Source organism: Rhopalosiphum padi, chromosome 1 (assembly GCF_020882245.1).
Source record: "Rhopalosiphum padi isolate XX-2018 chromosome 1, ASM2088224v1, whole genome shotgun sequence".
Lineage (NCBI taxonomy): Eukaryota > Metazoa > Arthropoda > Insecta > Hemiptera > Aphididae > Rhopalosiphum > Rhopalosiphum padi.
This window is the reverse complement of record NC_083597.1, coordinates 11,776,232-11,797,782: the sequence shown is the minus strand read 5'-3', so window position 1 is coordinate 11,797,782 and position 21,551 is coordinate 11,776,232. Positions and strand designations below refer to the sequence as shown.

At 23.3% G+C, this 21,551-nt stretch overlaps 1 protein-coding gene across 2 annotated transcripts in view; it reads right to left on the bottom strand.

Moving 5' to 3' along the window:
• LOC132932443 (probable G-protein coupled receptor CG31760) overlaps positions 1-21,551 on the bottom strand; it is a 136,353-nt gene that overhangs the window by 41,771 nt on the left and 73,031 nt on the right. For both annotated transcript variants that reach the window (XM_060998820.1, XM_060998819.1), the window contains exon 3: positions 8,580-8,934. In XM_060998820.1, the coding sequence (XP_060854803.1) occupies positions 8,580-8,934 (355 nt within the window). The remainder of the gene's footprint in view (positions 1-8,579; positions 8,935-21,551) is intronic.

Here is a 21,551-nt window from a genome sequence, read left to right as displayed (position 1 = left end):
GGAAAAACAAAAACGAAAAATTAATGAAAAATAGGAATTTTTAGACTTTTAATTTTAAAATCAGTTTTTAAATAAATTAATTTCTTTATTTCAAAAACGAATAACCACAAAAAACTTCAAATATTCAACCGAGTAATTAAATTATTATTATCTATATAATATGATATAATTTTCAAAATAATTTTACTCTTTTTGAATTATTTATGGACGTATATAACTTTCCATTAAATTTAGTTTTTTTTTATTATAATGTTACTATATTTATCATAGTTTCTTTAATTTACCAATTAAAAATATCAAAAATTATTAGTGACAATATTTTTTTTAAAAGCATTCAAATTTTGAATTTTGATTAAATTCGTAAAATCTAGAAAACTTTTAGGTTTTTTTGTACATTTTTCTTTTTTTATATAAAATTTTAAAATGTAATATAACATTATTTATAAATTTTTCAACATAATTTATTAAATAAAAGTAAGTTAAATTAATTTTTTATGATTGCTTGTAAAGCTTATTTTTACGAAATTGAGTATAACATAAAATAACTATTTCACCTAAATAATTTTTGATACTTTTGTTTTCATTCTAAAGTGAATAACCTTAGATACTTGAAATTTTAAACGAATGTTTTTATAATAATTATGTATACCCAACAAAAATTTCAAAACATTTTATATTTTAAGTTTTTTTTTTAGTTTTATTTCTATAAATGTTAATAAAAAAATTTCACTCAGTTTAAAAACCCTAGAAATAATAAAAAAAAGATCCATAGACATTTTAAATTTAAATTTGGACGAAATTAAATATTTTAACTGTTAATAATGATAATCATTATTTTGTTATAATTTAAAAACATTATTCGTGAGGACTTAATACTTTTATGTAAGTTAATAATGTTAATATATTATTTTATACACACAATTATTTTTTCAGACGTAATGTTTTCATCAAAAATTAATTCAATCTACTGATTTATTAAAATGAATTGTTTTACTTAATAACAGTATCAAAAAACATATCATTACATATACTTAGTCATATAAGCTGAGAGACTGTCTCCGCTCAGAATAATGATATGGATTGAATTCAAATATTACATTTATTACAGTAACTGTACCAACTTGATCGCCTTTTTCCATTACATTCTTTTTTATAAATTAAATAGATTATTTTAGCAGTTTTTTTTTAAATGTTAAAACACTTAGTTAAAAGAAAAAATAATTATTTTACTAAGTATCAATGTTTGTAAGTTATTAATTTGAGTGTCTTTTATAAGTACCTATTCAAAATATTTATACTTATACTTATCTGTTGTACATTTTTAAAGTCTAATTACAATTTGTATGGTCTTAAATACATTAAAAGTTCACTTTATAATTCCATTGTAAATATACATTATATTATAGTTTATAATAATATCAGAAGACTATTGATATTTTATTAAAGTATCTGGTTTATGTAAACAATATACAATATTATCATGCCTAATAATTAATATTATGTAAAAAATATTATTAACTGATAAATAATGTAAATTATAATTTGTCCTTTGGAATCATATCTAGAATTCATGGTAAAAAAGAAAGAAGTGACTATTTTTTTATGAGTCAACATAATATTATTATGTCTTCTACAATACATTCCTAAAAATTGATTGGTTCAAAATAAATACCTATATAGTTCTTTTTTTTATGGGTCCGTAGAGACTTCTAAGTAAACATTTGTTAACAATGATTCATAAAATAATATGTATCATTATTTACTTATTTTCATTTTAATATGACATTTTAGACGTCAAATAATAAAGACATCTTCACTATGAAAGTACAAAATAACTAGGTAGTGTTTAGATTTATATTTAGGTTACAAGTAACCGCAATAAAAATAAATTATTCACAGAGAAAATAAAATGAATTTTCCCGATTAAAATATTCGTATGTACAATAAACTATATAATTGTAAGTAATTAGTTAATCATTGATACATAAAATAACTTAATTAATTATATTTCTTAAAATATCTAAATAGAAAATTTAGAAATCTATTTAATTTTTCTAAAATATATTATTTGCATAAATGGACATAAAGTATTAATGTTATAGCAAAATTTGCATTTTTCGTTTGGTTTATTTAATTTTGAAATAAAAAAAAAATATATAATTTATTATAGACTGCAAAGGGTACGAAAGTATTGTTTGTATGATTCATAAATGGGAATGTCATTTTCAATCCTATGTTAAAATATATCAGGATTACTTGTTATTTTTTCATCGTTCCATTTATTTGAATGGAATTGAAAATATAAGTTTAAAACTCAAAAAGAAAGAAATATTGAGTACCAAAGTATAATTAAATTATTTTAACGATAATATGCCAAACAATTTTTTTTTTTAAAAATTGAATTTGAAAAAATACATAATTTGTCCATATTATTTAGTATTACAAATATTTAGATATCCAAATCATACTATTGACCTAGAACGCATATAATATAAAATAATATAATATAATATATTATATTATAATATTCATTTTATTACATATTATATAAATAAACCAATATATATTACTATATGATAAACTATGTAATATATTCTAAATTTCTACTTACTTTATAGCAAAAGGCTATTCGAATAGTTAACATTAATTAACTTAACAAGTATAAATATATTATAATTGTTACCAATATGATCATTCTTATTTAAATTATTTAATATCTTGCAGAATAAAAACGTATTGCATGAAATACAACTTTAATTTATCTTCATTATTTTAAATATACGATTTTGTAGAAACTTCGTTTTTAACATGTATAACAATCAAAAATTGATTTTATACTTTTCATAAATTATAATTGAAAACTTAATAAATATTTATTAATTAAGACGATATTGACAATTTAAAATTAATAATATAATATAATATTTAAATCATATCTTAAAAAAATTTCAAAACAAAGTGTTTCATATGCTAAAATATTATATTATAGTTGGTTAGGTTTTTATTTAAGAAGTATTATATTTAATGTTATTTACTATAGCAATTTTAAGGAATAAGATGCGTATTAACAAAAGTATCAAATGATAATTTATAAAACAAGTATACTACTTCGATACCATAACATTTAAAAAACTAAATAAGTGAGTATAGATTTAATATATATTTAACTATTGATATGGAAATACCTAATTAAGTAGGTAACTATTTTATTGCCAAAAACTAAAAATTGTATAAACTACGTATAAATTAACTTCAGTACCTATACTTTAAATATAAATTAATATTATAATCATTAATATCCGCGTACATTTTCTTACTCAATAATTTACTGAATTTAGGAATTAATTTATCTTTGACATCGAGTATCGAATTGTGCTATCTTAAGTATATAAATAAAATTTTAAAAATTTGGATTTTAATTATTGTAATTAAACTACCTAGTTATAATAATAAAAAACTTATTATAGTTAAAAGCAAAAAATAAATATAATTTTTAACTATCTATATTGCTATATAATATATTAAATTTAAGATTACGTTTGAAGTTTTTAATAGAGTTTAATGAAAATGTTTATTACTTTAATTTATTTTATAAATATATTTATTATTTTAATTATATTTCTTAAGTTTTTGTACATCAAATGGTCCTACAATAGAATGTATTCTCAATTATAGTTTTTTTTTCAGATTAATTATAAAAATAATATTAAATAAAAAATAATTTTGAGATATTAATTGAATAGCTAATCTTTCCTAAGTTAAAAATGATTAAACATAGAACGAAATCTTCTGAATTAGTTTAATTATAATTCATAACAATCATTAACATTAAATATCAAAACGCTTATAGTTTATACATTTGTATTTCATAACTAACGTATTTATTGTATACCAATTTGTTATTAAGTAATATAAAAACACATAATAAAAATAAATTGTTTATAAACGGATTTTTAACATTATATTATATTTATATTATTATGGATACTGATGTTTGAATGCCATAAGTCATGATTAAACCATACTCACTACTAGAAATACTTTGCAGTATCAATATTAGTTACAGCAGATTAAACATTATGTGGAAATCACACAGGGCTATTTGATTCTGTTATTCGTGTGTTGTCCAACGATGCGCAAAGAAAGTAGTAAGATAAACATTTACCTTGCGCAATTTACTTTATTATGTTGTTCACAGAATGGCGGATTCTAGAGATATTCCATTTTGTGAAGTGGCCAATGAGAAAACAGGTTGGTATATGAAGCAATAACAAATTATTTTTTATAATAAACATTCCAGTACGGATGTAATTAATAGTAATTGTCTTTTTAAGTTTTGAAAACAAATTACTAAATTCTTAAATTGCCAATAATTATTCAACGAAAAGTAAATGTGCACTAAGTCAATATTTTCAAAGATGCTTAAGATGTCGGACGCTTCCTATTTTGTTAATAAGTCATAACAATATACCCACAATAAGTTAATAAATCACAATTCACTTCGTAAATTAAAATCAAAATATTTTGTTAATTAATTAAAAACATAACGATTACCATTTTTTTAATTTTTAATTAATTATATTTAAGCACACAATAACCACCAATTTACCAAGGTATTATAGAAATTTAAAAATGATGCAGAAATTAAACGTATACTTAAATATATACCAACCATTGTTTTTGCACCAATATTTAATTTATTATTTAAAAGAAGATACCTTGCATTTAATAATTGTATTTACAAGCAGAGTACTATGTTATTATATTTTGTTTTAAAGTTCAAAAAGAATAAATCGTTTACATAAGGAAATTATAAATATCATTAATTACTGCACTGATGAAAAAATACACAAAGTGGCAATGCTAAGATTAAAGCCATTAGAAATATGTATGAAAAATACAATTCATAAATTTGAAAAGTAAAAGCATTGTGAACACTATCAATCAAAAGCCATTAGACCGTATGTAATAATATTCTAAAAGAAAACCAGTAGTAGGTATGAATTTATGTTAGTTTTAATTCACATTCTTGTTGTACTTAATATTATTTCTAGAAATACTGAAATAAAAAATAAATAATAATACATAATTTTTACAATAAGATTTTTTTGGGGGACCGATTTAATTTGCTTTATCTAAATATTATATATTATTTTATATAGTAAAAATTGTAATGAGTTTGAAATGTATCATAATAACCTATATAATATAGTATACATTGTATTATAAAATGTTTACGTTAGGTAAATTTTATTCTGTATCTCCAGTATTTTTTAATTTTTATGGTTTACAAATATTTATCGTATTTAAATTAAACAAATCATCGATCACCAATTATTTTTAAGTATAAAGTCATAAAACGTAACGTTATTGGCGTACAACAACTTAAAGCTAATATTTATTTACTATCACTGAAGTCTTTTAAAATAGCAATGCTGCAAAGCTTGCTTTAATAAGTCACCTGTTGTTACTGCTTAATTGCTTCTATAAACAATGTATTAATTAAATAAAACATTATTCTATACCAATTATTTTACAGCAAAATAATTATACTGATGACATTGTTAAAAGACTTCCGTCTACTGTATAATGTCATGTAAATAATGGGCAATGGTTCAAAGAAACTTGCTGATCACAATGATTAACAATCAAATTATATTATATAAGATGTTTGTGAAATGTGCCAACTTAACTATTACAGAGATGTAGTTTTATACAATTTGACAAATTATATTTTTCATATAGTTTTTATACTTAAATTTTTCTTGTTGAAAGTGAGTAGGTATTTTACAACTTTCCCCAACCTTCCCTTTGGAATATAATTTTTTTTATTAAATTCATCAATCAAATTATCAATACCATTTTTGGGGACTATTCAATATTTTTCATAACTACTGTATTTCATTGAATATCAATATAAATAAATATTAATAATTAGGATTTATGTATAATTCTAACTTTGTTTATTTTTTTTTTTCAAATTTAAACTGATCGAAGTAAAATATTATTGGTTTTGAGGTACATTGTTAGGCATCATATATTTTAAGAAAATATTTAATTGTAACTATTGGTTTTTGATAAGCTGCTTAAAATTCTATTATTTATAACAAATGCATAAGGCATATTATAAAACATATTATCAAAAAAATATGTTGAATAAAATACATTCATATAAGATATAAAATATATACCTTTCAATAATGTTTCTATTATAATTTAACTAGGTAATGTATAATAAATAAGTGAAATAAATGAAAAAACTGGTTTATTTACACACCACTTTTGACAAAATTAATATTTCTATTAGCATTTTATATTTTAAATGATTATGGAATTAGGTTTTTTTTTTAATATATACATTGTAGTTAATAATTTGAGGAGTTATATATTGTCTTGGTGAACTTGAACAAAAATAACTTAAAAACCATATTCATCTTAAGTTATAACACTACATAAAACCTCACTAAAACAATTTAGTATACGTACGTGCACCTTACCATAATACAGAAAAGGAAGAAATATTAAAAAATGTGCGTGATTTAAATTATTATTATTCAGTAAGTACCTGCCTATTTTAGGAAGTCTAATTAATATTTTCTTCAATTCTATTTTGATTTTGATTAAAAAAAATATATCAAATAGGTTATTCGAAAGCCATTTTGATAAATAAATAAATTTTGTTTTCTACGTTCTAACTACGATAAAAACTCATACACAATAAATAATTTATACTATAATATATTTGATAGGTAGGTAGATTAATGATAATATTTTAACGTAAAAATGGAATTTATATTGATGAATTGGCACAGTTTTTATTTTATTGTCTAAATCGGCGTCAATTGTTTATATAATATATTCTACTTTAGATGCACACACAGGTTTGTTTTTATTGTAAATATAAAATTGCATTGAATTTCATTATAAATACGAAAAAAAATCATTTCCCTTGTGGATAAAAATAGTCTAAACCAAAATCAAATAAACACGAGTAATTGTAATACGCTATTATCTGAGTTGTTTTGATTCTGTTTATTAAAAAAATACATTGAATTTATATTTTATATCAATAAATGATGATACTATGTTTCTGTTTTTATAACAAAACAGTTTTGGGATCTATTCGGCGGTGGCTGTATACATAATAATATTATCAGAAAACAAGAAGTGTATAATATTATCGTACCTAAACATACCTGTCTATTTAAAACCCCACCAGTTATCAATACCTACTATTTATTAGGGTGTAGCTATTGTGTGGTTTAATGGTTATTATTCAAAATTATTGTTGTTCCGGGAAGCTGCTGATTTATTATCTGAATCCGGCAATTTCCGATTACACTGGGCTTTTGGAGATTATTCCTACGATTTAATTTCATGGTTTATAGCCAAAATTAAGAATCAAATAAAAGAATAAAAATATTTGTTCCACTAGATTGCACATTAAAGCCTCTTGAAACTTTCTTATTTTTTTTTTATTTCAAAAATAGATACATCGTGTAGAAAAAATATTACTTATTTATTGATCCAAAAAAAAAAAAAAAAATGTTCGTTTAAGTTTTAATGTTTAGAATATATTTATCTATTACTACTACATTTTAAGTACCAACAATATTTTATTTATTTCTGTATAATAAAATATTAATTTAATTTAATTTGGTTATGGTTTTTTGTTCTTCACTCAAACAATATGCGTACTAAGGAAAAAAACTATTAATAACCTTTGCTTAAAAATCCTTGGGGCATAATATATTGTATTATGTGTTACTGTGTTAGTTTATTTTTTCTAAATTTTAATAAGTACCTTTCCTAATAATACCTTTTTATTAAAAAGTATTAACGCTTTTTAAATATTTTTCTGTTGAATTTCAATACCTAGGCTCATAATAATCGAACTTTCAAATGACTAAGTTTTTAGTTAAGAATATTTAACTCAATACATGAATACACATTCTACCAATTCTACCTAATGTAATTTTAGAGTTATTGTTTATTAGCTGTTTGTATTATAATATTATCAAAAATACATTTACCGATGTTTTTAAAACTCACAGTGATAATACTTATAATAATACATTCCATTTTACTATTTTTATTTTAAAATTTATATTTTCTTTAATTTTTCATTACTTTTAGGAAATTTTAATTATAAATACAAGAATAACATATTAGTATCAATTATTATTGTATATAAAACATTTACATGAAATACTATATTACTTATTCATAAAGTTATCATAATCTGCAGTTTTTTACAGATATATATATAATCTGCAGGGTTGGAAAAAAATATTTTATTATTTTTCCTAAAAGATAATAGTTATAATAACATTTAGTTAAATTATAACGACCCAAAGGGAATCGATGACGATATATTATACTCAACACCTGTCACCTGCTGTATCTATACTGTTCAAAAACAAAGCGGTTACTCATTTGCCTGCTTTTTTAATTTAATTTAACTCTAACGTCTCGAGTATTGTATTATTATGTAGATACAATTTCAATATAAACACGAAAACCCAATATCCAATAACTTCCAAACGTGTGGGAGAATTAAAACGTGCGTACGCGCTTACCGTGTTTATGCTGATTGTTGCGTTGTATGACCGATTCGGCGGTCTTCCGGGCGATAAAAAACCATTCACTTGCATTGGTCAGGTACTTGTACTCGACGGCCAAGTCTTTGGCCAATATGCCCTCGCCCTTAGGCAGCCGGTACGCGTATGGGCAGAACAGCTGGTAGTGCTTGTACTGGTGCTGATCATAACAGTTGCCCGCCGCGAATATGTCATCATCGAACTCTACCATGGAAATCACGCCGGCGTGCAGCAGATATTCTGAGTTCATCACTTCGGGACCGGCGTACTTCCAAAGCCTCGTCAACATGTTGGCTCTATTGACGGCAACGTCGGCTTCCACGCGGAACCGTTCCTAAAAGATAGTGTTTGTCAATATTATATAATTTTCGATTAAATGGAAGAAGCACATAATAATAAATTTAATACACTCATTTATTATTTATTTCATTCTATTGAGATTCATTTGCTGTAATGGCGCCGTTGAGCGTTAATGCGTGGTGTAAAAGCAATGTATTTACATTTTTAGATGATATTTTTTTAAATATTACAAGTGAAACACGTATTCGGTGTCAATATCATTATTAGGTAGTTGTACAAATGTATAATATTATATTATTTTTCATATTATACTTTAGTATAAACTACAAAGCAGGTATATTGTTTTGATAGGTCTATGCACGTTTTTGTTTTATTGAACATCGAATAACTTTTATTTATGACTAATATAAATGAATAACGTTGTTTAGTAAATATGTACGTGACTTTTGTTAGCTGTTTAATTATATATTTCAATTCAGTTCCAGAATGCAACACTATAAAAACTACATATAATCCTCCATAATGATCCCATGCACCCTATAATACACTGAACGAAATATATATATATATTACACACACACACACACCTAACCTGACCCTAACCGACTAAATGTGGTCTTCTCGAATACTTATATTGTTTAAACGATCTTATTGGTCCCACGTTCAACGTTTTAGTCGTGGTACTAGGTTTATCTTGACTGCATAAATCATACCCAACATTTCATATGTGAGACGAATAATATTTTATGTTATCTTTACGCAGGAAATAACGCGGTTTCCTTTTTCGGGATTGGACAATATCTCCAGCAAACTTTCTTTAGAACGACAATTTCCGCATCTGTAGATCCCTCTAAGTGACATTGACCTAAATACATTTTATTTTACATTCAATTCCAGATGACGCATACTCGTGCACTTTTTTTCTTTGATATAATTATTATAAAATGTAATATTTTTTGCGGACCCGTAAATAAAGCATTATGGTTTTTTTTTTTATTAAATTTGCAAGTATATTTTATTTATTTATATGTTTATATATTATATATATGCACACACGTGTATATGTTAAATCCGTATATGTGCGGGTATGTATAATATTATATATATTATTATGTTTGTTCAGAGTTGTATTCTCGATAAAAAATTAATTATTAATACATAATTCATGATATAAATATTATAACTATTTACACGTTATTATATAAGTATTTTATAGGTATAAAATATTTTAAACAAAATATGTCTGTGACGTATCACAAATAGTATTTATTTCTAATAAATAATAATAAGTATCCATTTATTTCAACTTAAATATTATATAAATAATTTATATTTAAAAATGAGTGCGCAAAAAATATGGATACCTATATCTAATAATCCTTGTGTTTTATTAAATTAAAATTATGATCTTTTTTTTGTAATAATAAAGAACACATTGTGGTAGCTCTATTATAAAATTATATTCTTAATTATTAATTAATTTTTCTGTGCTTTAATATTTCAATTGTTTATAATATCTTTGTGCACCAAATCAAAGTTATGGTATTTAAACTTTTGGATCTTTGACTGTAACTAATTATTTGAAGATTATGTCATTGACAAAAAGACTAACTATTGTTTTTAGTTATTCAATCAATATTGAATAGCATGACCATTTAATGAACAAGAACAAAGTATAGACTTATTGGCAATAATGTTTTGAACGTTAAATATAATACGCTATGTCCGTTGTCTAACTAATATACACATTTCAATGATTTGGATCTTTATACCTAGAATTTAAGACAACTATGTATATAAATCATATACATAGATATTATATCTAATAAATGTATTAACCGTCTACTTATATTCGATTGAAATATTGTGCTAAGCCAATAGCAATGACATAACTTGGGGTGAGCTAGGAGGTTATAGACCAAAATAGACAATTAAAACCACTCATTAGTATTTAAATCAAGTACTTACAAAACAAACTTTTTACAGGTTCAATAGGAATAATCAGAAATAACTAAATAAATTATGTGTATACTTTATTAATATTTTGGATGTATACACAAACTATACATTTATTTTATAGTTAGGTATTATTATAGTTTATTAAAAACAATCGTAACAACACGCGGAAATTTAAAATATTATAAGTATAAGTTGTTTTTCTTGTAAAGATAAATTTTAAATTTTAAAACGTATACAATAAGGTAAGTACTTAAAAAAATGTGCCTTTGTATTTTAGAAATTATTAAATTAGTATACCTAAATAAAAATACATACTATCAACATTTAAAAACAAAACTAAAAAATTCTCAAAATATTATCGTGTATATAAAATGATATTGTAAACGATTTGTGATCATTTTCAGAATCTGTGGTTATTAGTTTTTCAACCACAACAAAATAACAAAATCAATATTGTCAAAAATTGGTATTGCCCGTTTTTATAGCTTAAATAGCTATGAAAAGTTTATTTATTAGTTTTTTAACAGTATATTTCTATTTGTATCTACTTTATATTTAAATTAATTAAAAAAATGTTTTTTTTAAAACACAATGTAAATTTTTTTATTTAATGTTTATAAACTTCTTTCAAAATATAGAGCAATGTGTTTGATAACAAATAATAAAATTTGAAATTTGAAATATTTATGACTATTTCACTTAGAATAGTTTTTTTTTTTAATGACACCGAGTAAACTTTGTATAAATTATTTTAGAGATTCATTTTAAAAAAATAATTGAAATGTGAAACTCATTCTAATATAAATTCATGTGTTCAATGTGTACATAATAATTAATATTGATAATGAAATTGAAGTTTTTAAATATAACAGCGATGAGTAGTTCATTTAAGTGTATTATACAGCGTACATTTATCTTACCTTAAGATTTAATGGACATTCGATTGAAAACTTAGTAATAAATTGTATTCGTATAAATATTTAGTGAAACGGAATGATTAATAACAGTAATTTCAGATGGTATTGTTGTGAAAACGGTTAACGGTTGGTGCTGCGTCATACAAACGCTGATGTACCTACCTGCTGTTCATTATTCATGCAAATTCGTAGACATTTTTTAATAATAAAAAAAAGTACATATACAATATTATATATATATAGTATATTTATTCCAACATAATATATTATTACAATATACTGGTTTTATAATTGTTAAAATTACGAAAGTACTTATGTTTTACTAATACGAATATAAATCACACCATCCATCATCAAACATTTAAAAATATCCTAAATCATCTTTTACGATTCAAAAATTCTAAGAGTTATATAAACTCTTCTATAACAGTTCACTTTTATTAGTAAAATAGTAATTATTGCACAATACGTTGTAATTAATTCAATTTCTGTACGTAGCATGTAACTAAGTAAAAGAAATAGAGGAAGGCAAAAAGAAAAGAAGAGGCTAATATAGGTTCATATTTTATACTATTATCGTCCATAAAATGTGATGGCTTTTATGAGCCATAGTATTAATTTACTTTAACATAGACAACGAAACGGTTTATTTAGGGTTAATATTTTAAGTATTTTGCCCACACATACACTCACTCGACCATATATTGCCAGACTGCACCATTATGTATTTACGACTTAATTTTCGAGCATAAAAAAAACAACAACAAACAATTAACAGAACCCATTTTATAATATTTAAAGAAACAGTGATTAATAATAAAAATAGTCAAACTTAATCGTCAAAATAAAATATATTTCATACTGATACATTTTTATTTAATTTTTTGTTATCATTTAAAAAAAAATAATTAACGTTTATTGTTTATTTTTATATTTTAACGTAATATTATCTGACTTAAACATTCAGTTCAAACAAGTCAGTATATTGTGTACGTACCGCATGATTTTTTTTTTAGGCTTTACGCAAATAAAGACATTGTAGCTCGAATATATCTTGTATTGTTACATTGTTATTTATGTGGATCTTATATATTTAATAATGATAGAATGTATAATATTATAAAGGTAATTATGGTATACGATATAGTTTATCATCCGTTCTTATGTTCTTGAAATTAATTCAGCTTTAACTAGTTCATCAGCATGACAGCATTTTGCTTTCATTATTTATAAAATAAAATTTCAAAATTAAAATATTAAAACAGTTATATTTAAGTTCCTATTTTAACCAATAATTACAAAACTAATGTATGTTTATCCTTCTATAAGAATAATTATTCTGTGATTACAGATTAATTCTCGTACAAACTTTTTTTGATCTTCAGTTAATTTATTCAATCTCATAATAAATATTTATAATGAGTTATTATAACGAACCTTTGACTGTATATATAACAATATATCTGTGGTTAAATTCGAAGAGTTTGCTCGTCGTAATATTATATAATAATATGAAATATAGAGTATATAAAGTGTATTACTATCAAAACGTTACATTAATTTTGTGATTACAGTTTTTAATCTCTAAGATGCATCGTTTGTAAATAACTTTGTGTTCAAATTGTGAAAGAGTAATAAATTGTTATTCATTCCACTATGTTTAAGAGTTTAAGACACAATTATATCTTGTACGCTGTGCTCTCTTATACGCTTCAACAGTATCGGTCTGTCCTACACTCCAAACTGACAATAGTCAGTGAGCGCTCCTTATCTGCGTGACTGTACGAGTTCTCCGTTAAAAACGAAAAAGTCATAGTATTATAAAATATAAAATATGAACTGTTTATTTAAATTAAATTTCACAGATATATAGTGCACTGAACCGGTGTCTGTTTGATAGGGCCATAAGGAAAACAAAATATATTGTGTTGTCAGCTCTGATGACTATGATTGCATCAGTTAAGACGTTAAACTTTGAGAGTAGTATCAGTTTTAGAATTGCACACCCAAAATATTCATTGTCAGGTGAAAATGTATTATCAATCGGTAAACAATGATATACGTATATTTCTATCCAAAGAATAATTTATCATCAGCCACGGATTCACAATATTGATGATTAATAATCAAATCAGTAATCCTAATACTTAAAGCTTTTTTAAATATAAGTAATTTACAATATGAGAAACAGAGAAAAGACAGAAAAACTAAATTACTATAATTTATCTAATTACATAATTCAACGGTATATTAGTACCTATTTAGAGATGATTCGATCGCTTTCAATATATTTATATATTAAGAAATATAGAAAAAATATATATTCTATATTTTATGTGTAGAAAACTGTACAACAATTTAACAGTTATTTAGAAAAATAATTTTTTAATTTATGTAGACATATTTTAGTTATTTTTTATGTTATTAATTTTATTATTTTTTTATATTATTATATTTCTAGAAATATGTTATTAGTTCATAACAAATTTTGATTTGTGGCACATTGGCATATGATATTAAAATTAATCAATCTAAAAAAACTAAAAACTATTTTTTTTTTTGCCTAGAGTATTATAATAAAGTGTATTTAGTTATGGCCATTTTCGGCGAAAACAATAAATCATCATATTTAAGTGAATAATTATTAATTATAGCTGTCGCTGAGGCCCTTTGTTAGTCAATTGCCGGTTAGGCCCTGCACAGTTCCCAGTCCAACCCTGCAAGCTGCGCCTCAGTTTGCCACAGGTATTATAAAATTATATTATACACTCAAGATTTTCTTATTTTCAATAAAAATATTATAAAAAGTTTAATATTTTTAAGAGTGACTGCAGTTTTACTTATTAAATTATTTACTTTTCTAGAAACGTGGATTTGACATTTGAACAACTATTATAGTCATCATTCACTATTCTAGTCTCTGGATCATTTTATGTACGAGTAGGTGTATAATACTTCAAATAATCAAAATTGTCCATAGAAAATAATCGGTAGGTATGTAATTTCACGAGCATATACCAAAACTGCATGTTAATTTAATATTCAAAATAATTAAAAGTCGATAGTTTGTTTATAATAAATGTGTCGTAATGTTTGATAAATTGTTTTCTATTTTTGTGTATACACAGTATACCTACCTACGACAATACTAAATAACATTTGTTATAGCACACAATAACTCAGTTTTTTTTATAACATATCAATAACTAACATTAAGAAACTGACTAAAATTTTATGTAAATAGGTATATTCTAAATGTATAGATTATTTTAAAGTCAAAAAATAAATTTAGAGAGGCTAGTAATAAAATAAATGTATGTATATTTATTGAAATTGTTTGATTGCAGTTAAAACAACTTACGAGTAAACTGTCACGTGTCTAAAATATTATATCAATATTCTTTATTCTAGTATAAAATATTTGGTAAACAATTAAAATCTCTTCATTTATTATTTTTTGATTAATAAAAAAAAAAATCGACTTCTTCGGAAATTTAAGTCTTTAATTGACGCCTTGAATAGTTCAATAAAAGTTCTTTTTAAAGATGTTAAAAGTATTACCCATGATAAAATAAATAATTCTTCAAGAATTTTTATAATTTAGAGATGACTTAATAATTGAAATAAAAAACGGTTATAAAATTATAGAGCCTAAATAAAATACAATATAACTTATTGAAGGACATTATAATATTCACTAGGTATAATAACCCTGATCTACCGTACATAACCTCTGGTAAGTAATATTCATTACGATTCAGTTTTTATGTTTCGAACAGACATAATAAATTATTTTTAAATATTAGTTTCAGTGAACGTGCATAAAAACCATTTTATCAAACTTGTACAATATCGCCAATGGTTACTTTGGTTATTGAACAATAACAATATACGATATTATGATGTATAATATAATGTACCTATGTAATGTATATTATATATACATATATATTTCCATACATTACAATGTACTTTAAGAATTAAATTTAGTTTGAAAAACATATATTTTTCTATAATATTTTATTTTATTAAGAAATAATGTTGACCAAATATTTTATGATACAAAATTGATATAAATTGTATACTACATCATATACTATACTTTTTAGACCCTCAGTGGAGCGTATTGCTTTTACAATTATGGTTTTTTTTTTTTTTGTAAATCTGGAGATGCATTTTATAAACGAAGAAATATTTCAATCTTGAATATAAAAAATTGTTTCTATTAAAAAGTTGTATTTGTTAGTTTTTTAAGGGCGAAAATAAAAATTCTCTGTAATTATCCTTATCTCAATAGAAACCAAAAATAAACGAAGAAATTGGAAATTTTACGTATTACCGTTTTCAGACGACATTATATTATTTTGATGTAATTAAAAAAATGAATAACTGAAGATACTTGAAATTTACATTGAGTATTTATAATAAAATTTTATAGACATACAATAATGCATTTTAAATGTAATTTAAGTTCCTAAATACTTTTAATTATTGTCAATAAAAATATCAAAACAATAAAAAAATAGCAAAATTTTTTTATAAGCATTTTAAATTCAAAAATATACAGCATGTATCAAAATCACAAAAATTATGCAAAGTAGTATAGTTTATAATTCATGATATTTTTTTAATTTTTATATATAATACTTAAACATATATAATACAAAGTTCTTCGTACACTATGTACAATATAATACAAGATATATTTATCTTTGAATTCATATTTAACATGTGCATTACAATGATTTACACAATAACAATCATCACTTGAAAACTCATAAACAGCAGAATGACTTTGCTGTTAAAAAAAAAAAAATTGTTTTAACTTAAAATTTGAATGAAAATCATTCAAATAAACTTGGCTTTTAAAATTATTATTATTAAAAGTTTATAAACACCTAGCTTTATACATTGCACTTGACATTGAGTAAATATCAACATCATCTATTTAATTTTCCTTAAAATCTTATAGGTGTTTAAAAACTGTGATTTTTAAATTTATGAATTCAATATACATAAATTAGTTTTAAAACTACGTATACAATAGAATAGTTGTTTTTTGTTAGTTATGGTTAAAGTAATACAATAAATCATTTTTGTAAAGATACAATTTTACTTACTTTAATACAATCAGTTTTGTATTAGTTTATAAGTGTTAACGTATAATAGTCTTAGTATATCACTAACATTAATTAGGTGATTTATTTTAGTAATTTCTTATCAGAATAAATAAATTTTTGATTTCGAAAAAACAGTTTTTCCACATATATAATGGTTTATTTCACTTTATAATTTGTTTCTGTTTTAAAATAATTGTAAATTTCAACTCAGGCTATCATATTATATATTAAAAGTTTGGTTTTTGTATTCCAGTAAATATAATATAATATATATATATATTAAATAAATTTATAGCTGTATTATGTTATACAAGTATACCTATTCGTTTTTACAATGTATGATTGTATGGTTATTTTTTATTTGAAAAAAAAAATACGAAATAATAAATGCGACTGGATAGTAATAAAACTAAAGCTTTATGAGGGAAGTTTCCTTGTACAATACACAAAAAAAAAACGACAACACCAACAATAATAACGTATTACAACCTGTGGTGACAAAAATCGAAGTCCCTTCCGTGTCATTTTTCCCTAGTTTATATTTTTATTTTTATACTCTTCTACCTGTTTCCAGATGAATACTGTTCCACACAGTTTTACTGTGTAATGATAATGTACCGTGAGTAATACCGCCCGAATAACTACATATACGGGAAAGGTTTCTCAGCAACGGTTGTTGCGACGTTTGCCAAAAAATAAAAAATAAAAAGATACCCTATAAACCTAATGCTTGGTTTCGTGTTTCGGTAACTTTTCAAATTTATCGCACCTAAATAAAAATATGCGTTTTGGGCGTGTTACTATGATGCATGGTGGCTATTGGCTTTCAATAGCGATATTGGGAATATTAACACGTATAATATGTTGTTATAAAATATTTTCATTAAATCCATTATATTTTTTTTTTAGCTTAACAGTAATCTTTAAACAAAAAATACGGCAAATATAGTATTTTTAGGTTTATAAATTCACTGAACAAACTATAATAAAAAAAAAAAAATTGGAAACTGACCTAGCTTAATAAAACATAATTGATTGATATAATATTTATTTACTAAGATTATTTTAATTAATTAAAACAATAGAATTATATTTATATTTTTTTAAACACGTGACAGAAAACACAAAAATAAAAATGTATTTCTTATTGAGAATTGATATTGGTTATTATGATTAATTACAATTACCTAAGGTTATTGTAAAGAATAAAATATTTTTAGAAACATACAATATTGTTCATATATAAATTTAATAAAATCAATTATTAAAGAAAATAAAAATACCTATTATACGTATAGTAAAAAATTACAAGTTAATAATAGTTTCCGCGCAAAGAGATGGATAATGTAATAATTGTAATAATAGACGATAATCGATAGACAATTTTTTTTTCTGTTAATTATTTTTCAGGTTGAATAAGTAATATTTACAACAATCGTATGTAGTATACACACACATGGAATTGAATATGAAGTTTAAATAATACTTTGGAGCAGTCAGTTATCTTCCATTTTTCGAATGACTTTTTTCAATTTAAATTAGTGCCATAAAGTTTTAGAATAGTTACACATTAAATAGCTGATTATTTTTGTATAATAATAAATAAATTAAATATTTTACTGTGAAATATACTAATAGCTTATTATTTTTTAATAAACGTTAAAATATGTATTATAATTATTGTAGTTTTTATTACTTGTATATTTTACTTTTTATTGTTACATAATCAACCTACTCTGTTAAAATTTATGAAAATTTATAATGTTATTTGATAAATAAATGTACATATTTTGTGTGATATTAGGAATGTGCAAAAATCTTTACTATACTTTATTACAAATATATTATGATATAAATAAGCTGTTTATTTGTCTTTATTATTAGATTACATATACGCGGATTATCGCATTGTATTGTATCATCTAACGAGGTCTCTGAATGCTGTTTATTTGTATATTATAGGTATTATTCAAATAATTTATTGAAAACAGCTCTTTGTTGAGTCATAAATTGTAAGTTGTATGTTTGTTGAAGTATTTTTATTGGTTTTAGGGAAGCTGCTGGGCACCCTAATATTGTGAGCGCCAACTATATTATAGTATATGATTTTATTATTATTTGTATACCAGCTCAAATAGCTACCTTCGTTTAATTATTATTGTTGAGCTATTTTTATCATTAAATACGATTAAATAAACAAAACATTTATTACAACTGATAAAACAATGTCAGAGATGTAATGAAATATTCGAGAAAATCAATCCAGAGGAACAAAACCTTTATCAGATTATTTTGACATATACATATGGTTAATGGCTATGGAAATATTATAGACAAAATAAAGAATCAGAGTTACACAATAGTACTCGTAAAGTTCCCACCTATTGTTATAATGTTCTATATAATTTGTGGAACGTTCGCGAACAACTTTAAACGGCGAAGCTCGTACAGCCGTACTAATAAATTTGAGAGGACGGAAACACAGTTTTAGTAAATTTGTAAGACAAACACATCAGACAGTTAGAACTTTTATTCAAAAAATATGAATAGATGTAGCTGATGAAAATACTCAAGTTCTATAGTCATTTGGAGTACCACAAACAAAGGAACAAACCTGACTATACATATTTTGGGCAATTATAAAACAAATTAAAAAATATATACAATGATTATATACAAATTACACATATAGGTAATATTAACAATTTTTTGACTGCTATTTCATATGAAACAAGATTTACCTCAATGGTAATAATATAAAATATTCTGCAGATACAGTAAAAATGATAATGTATTATTAAAATTTTGGTTTTTTTAAATTAAATTTTTGATTTTATATTATTGAGTTTTTTTTAGATTCAATGAATGCTTAAAATTTGCCACTACAGCTTTTTATTATGAACTATGAATAATTAGTAAATTAGGCGATGAAGTAATTGATTATTAAAATTATTCTTACAAAAATTTGATTTAAAATCTATATCGTGTGTAATTTAAAAAATACAATTTGTATTTAACAAGAAATTATTTTCTTTAAATGTGCAATACCGTGTTTCATGAGTTTTGTGTTAAAAAAAAAATAAAAATCAACCTACAATGTATATACTATAGGAGTGTATAGGAGTGTGTTTACAATATTATAGACATAATATACAAACACGATAAATATCGACATGTATTATATAGTTACAGTTCTATTATTCAACGTTTTACCCTAAACAATGCGACCGATCTGGGTATTGTTTACCCAATACTATGCATTCTCCAGATAAAATAGATAGAAAACATAGACAATGTTAATAATCACTCAATGATTCAATCCAAACCGTTTATATTGACTAGATTTTATAACTACACGATTATTATACTGAACAAAGCTTAAGGTTATTCAAGAACGCTGTTTCACGTAAAGGGATTGGAGAGAAAAAAATATAAAGGTCATTACCCCATTTTTTTTTTTCATTTCGATATAACACACAATTTAATATTTATATAATTATAATTTACTGTGAATTTAAATAAAAATAAATTATAGCTAATATTTGCATCGAAACAACATATTTTAAATTGATATAAAGTCAATAGCAAAAAAAAAAAAAAAAAGAAAAATAGTTAACCGCTCTGTTGTACACCTCTGCGTGGTGTCGAGTTAACCACGCCATTGAATAAATCACTGTTACGTCTGTGTTGAATTTGAATTCAATGATAAATCATGCATACAAAAAACGATTCTGAGTAAAAAAAATGGTCTGTCAGCCTTTATTCCTATAAGTATATTGTATTATATATTTATATTGCTATTAGTATTTTTTTTTCTTTATTAGTAATATTGTAGGTTGATTTAATTTTTGTTAAAAATAAATCTATATTATATTAAATAGTATTTATTATAGTATTATTTAATAAAATATTACTCGCGGTTATTAGCAATTATTATTATAAGTCCATAAACAAACGTATTTAGTATATAAAACAATTATTAACGCATTTACCTATTTTATACAATCTAATAGAGTACATGTATAGTGCTATTGGAAAAAAAGCACGTAATTACAAATATATATATTATTGTATCGTTAAAAAATGTACTTGTTAAATAACAATTTTGTATTCAAGGTTAGTAGTATATGAAAATTCACTAACCTGAACGTTCACGGTTTCCAGAAAATTGTTAGGTATATATTATATTGTTATAAAAGTCCTCGAAGAACCTCCAGAATATTATTAGGAATGTTAAGTACAATATTATCAAGTAAACATCTTTTGAATCGAGTACTGAATAAATATCGTGTAATTGAAACATAAAGAATATAACCATTAAAACAATAAATTGCTTACAAAATATTACTCGTTGCATTCGTATATTGTAGTTTGAATGTTTAAATAAGATATTAAATTAAAAAAAACAAAAATAAACCAATAGTTTTAAAAAAGTCGTTCGGCCAAGTAAGTATTGCTCTTGCTGTATAGTTGTAGGTGTGTAGTGAGTCTCTTTAATGTATGCGTTAAATTGAAATTCGATGATACATTTCAAACATGTATATATATATATATGTACTTAGAAAATGGTTCTTAGACGGTCTGTCACTAGGTACATTTCATAATATGTTGTTTTAGATTCTGGGTAGAGTGATGAATGTATTGATTTTACAATG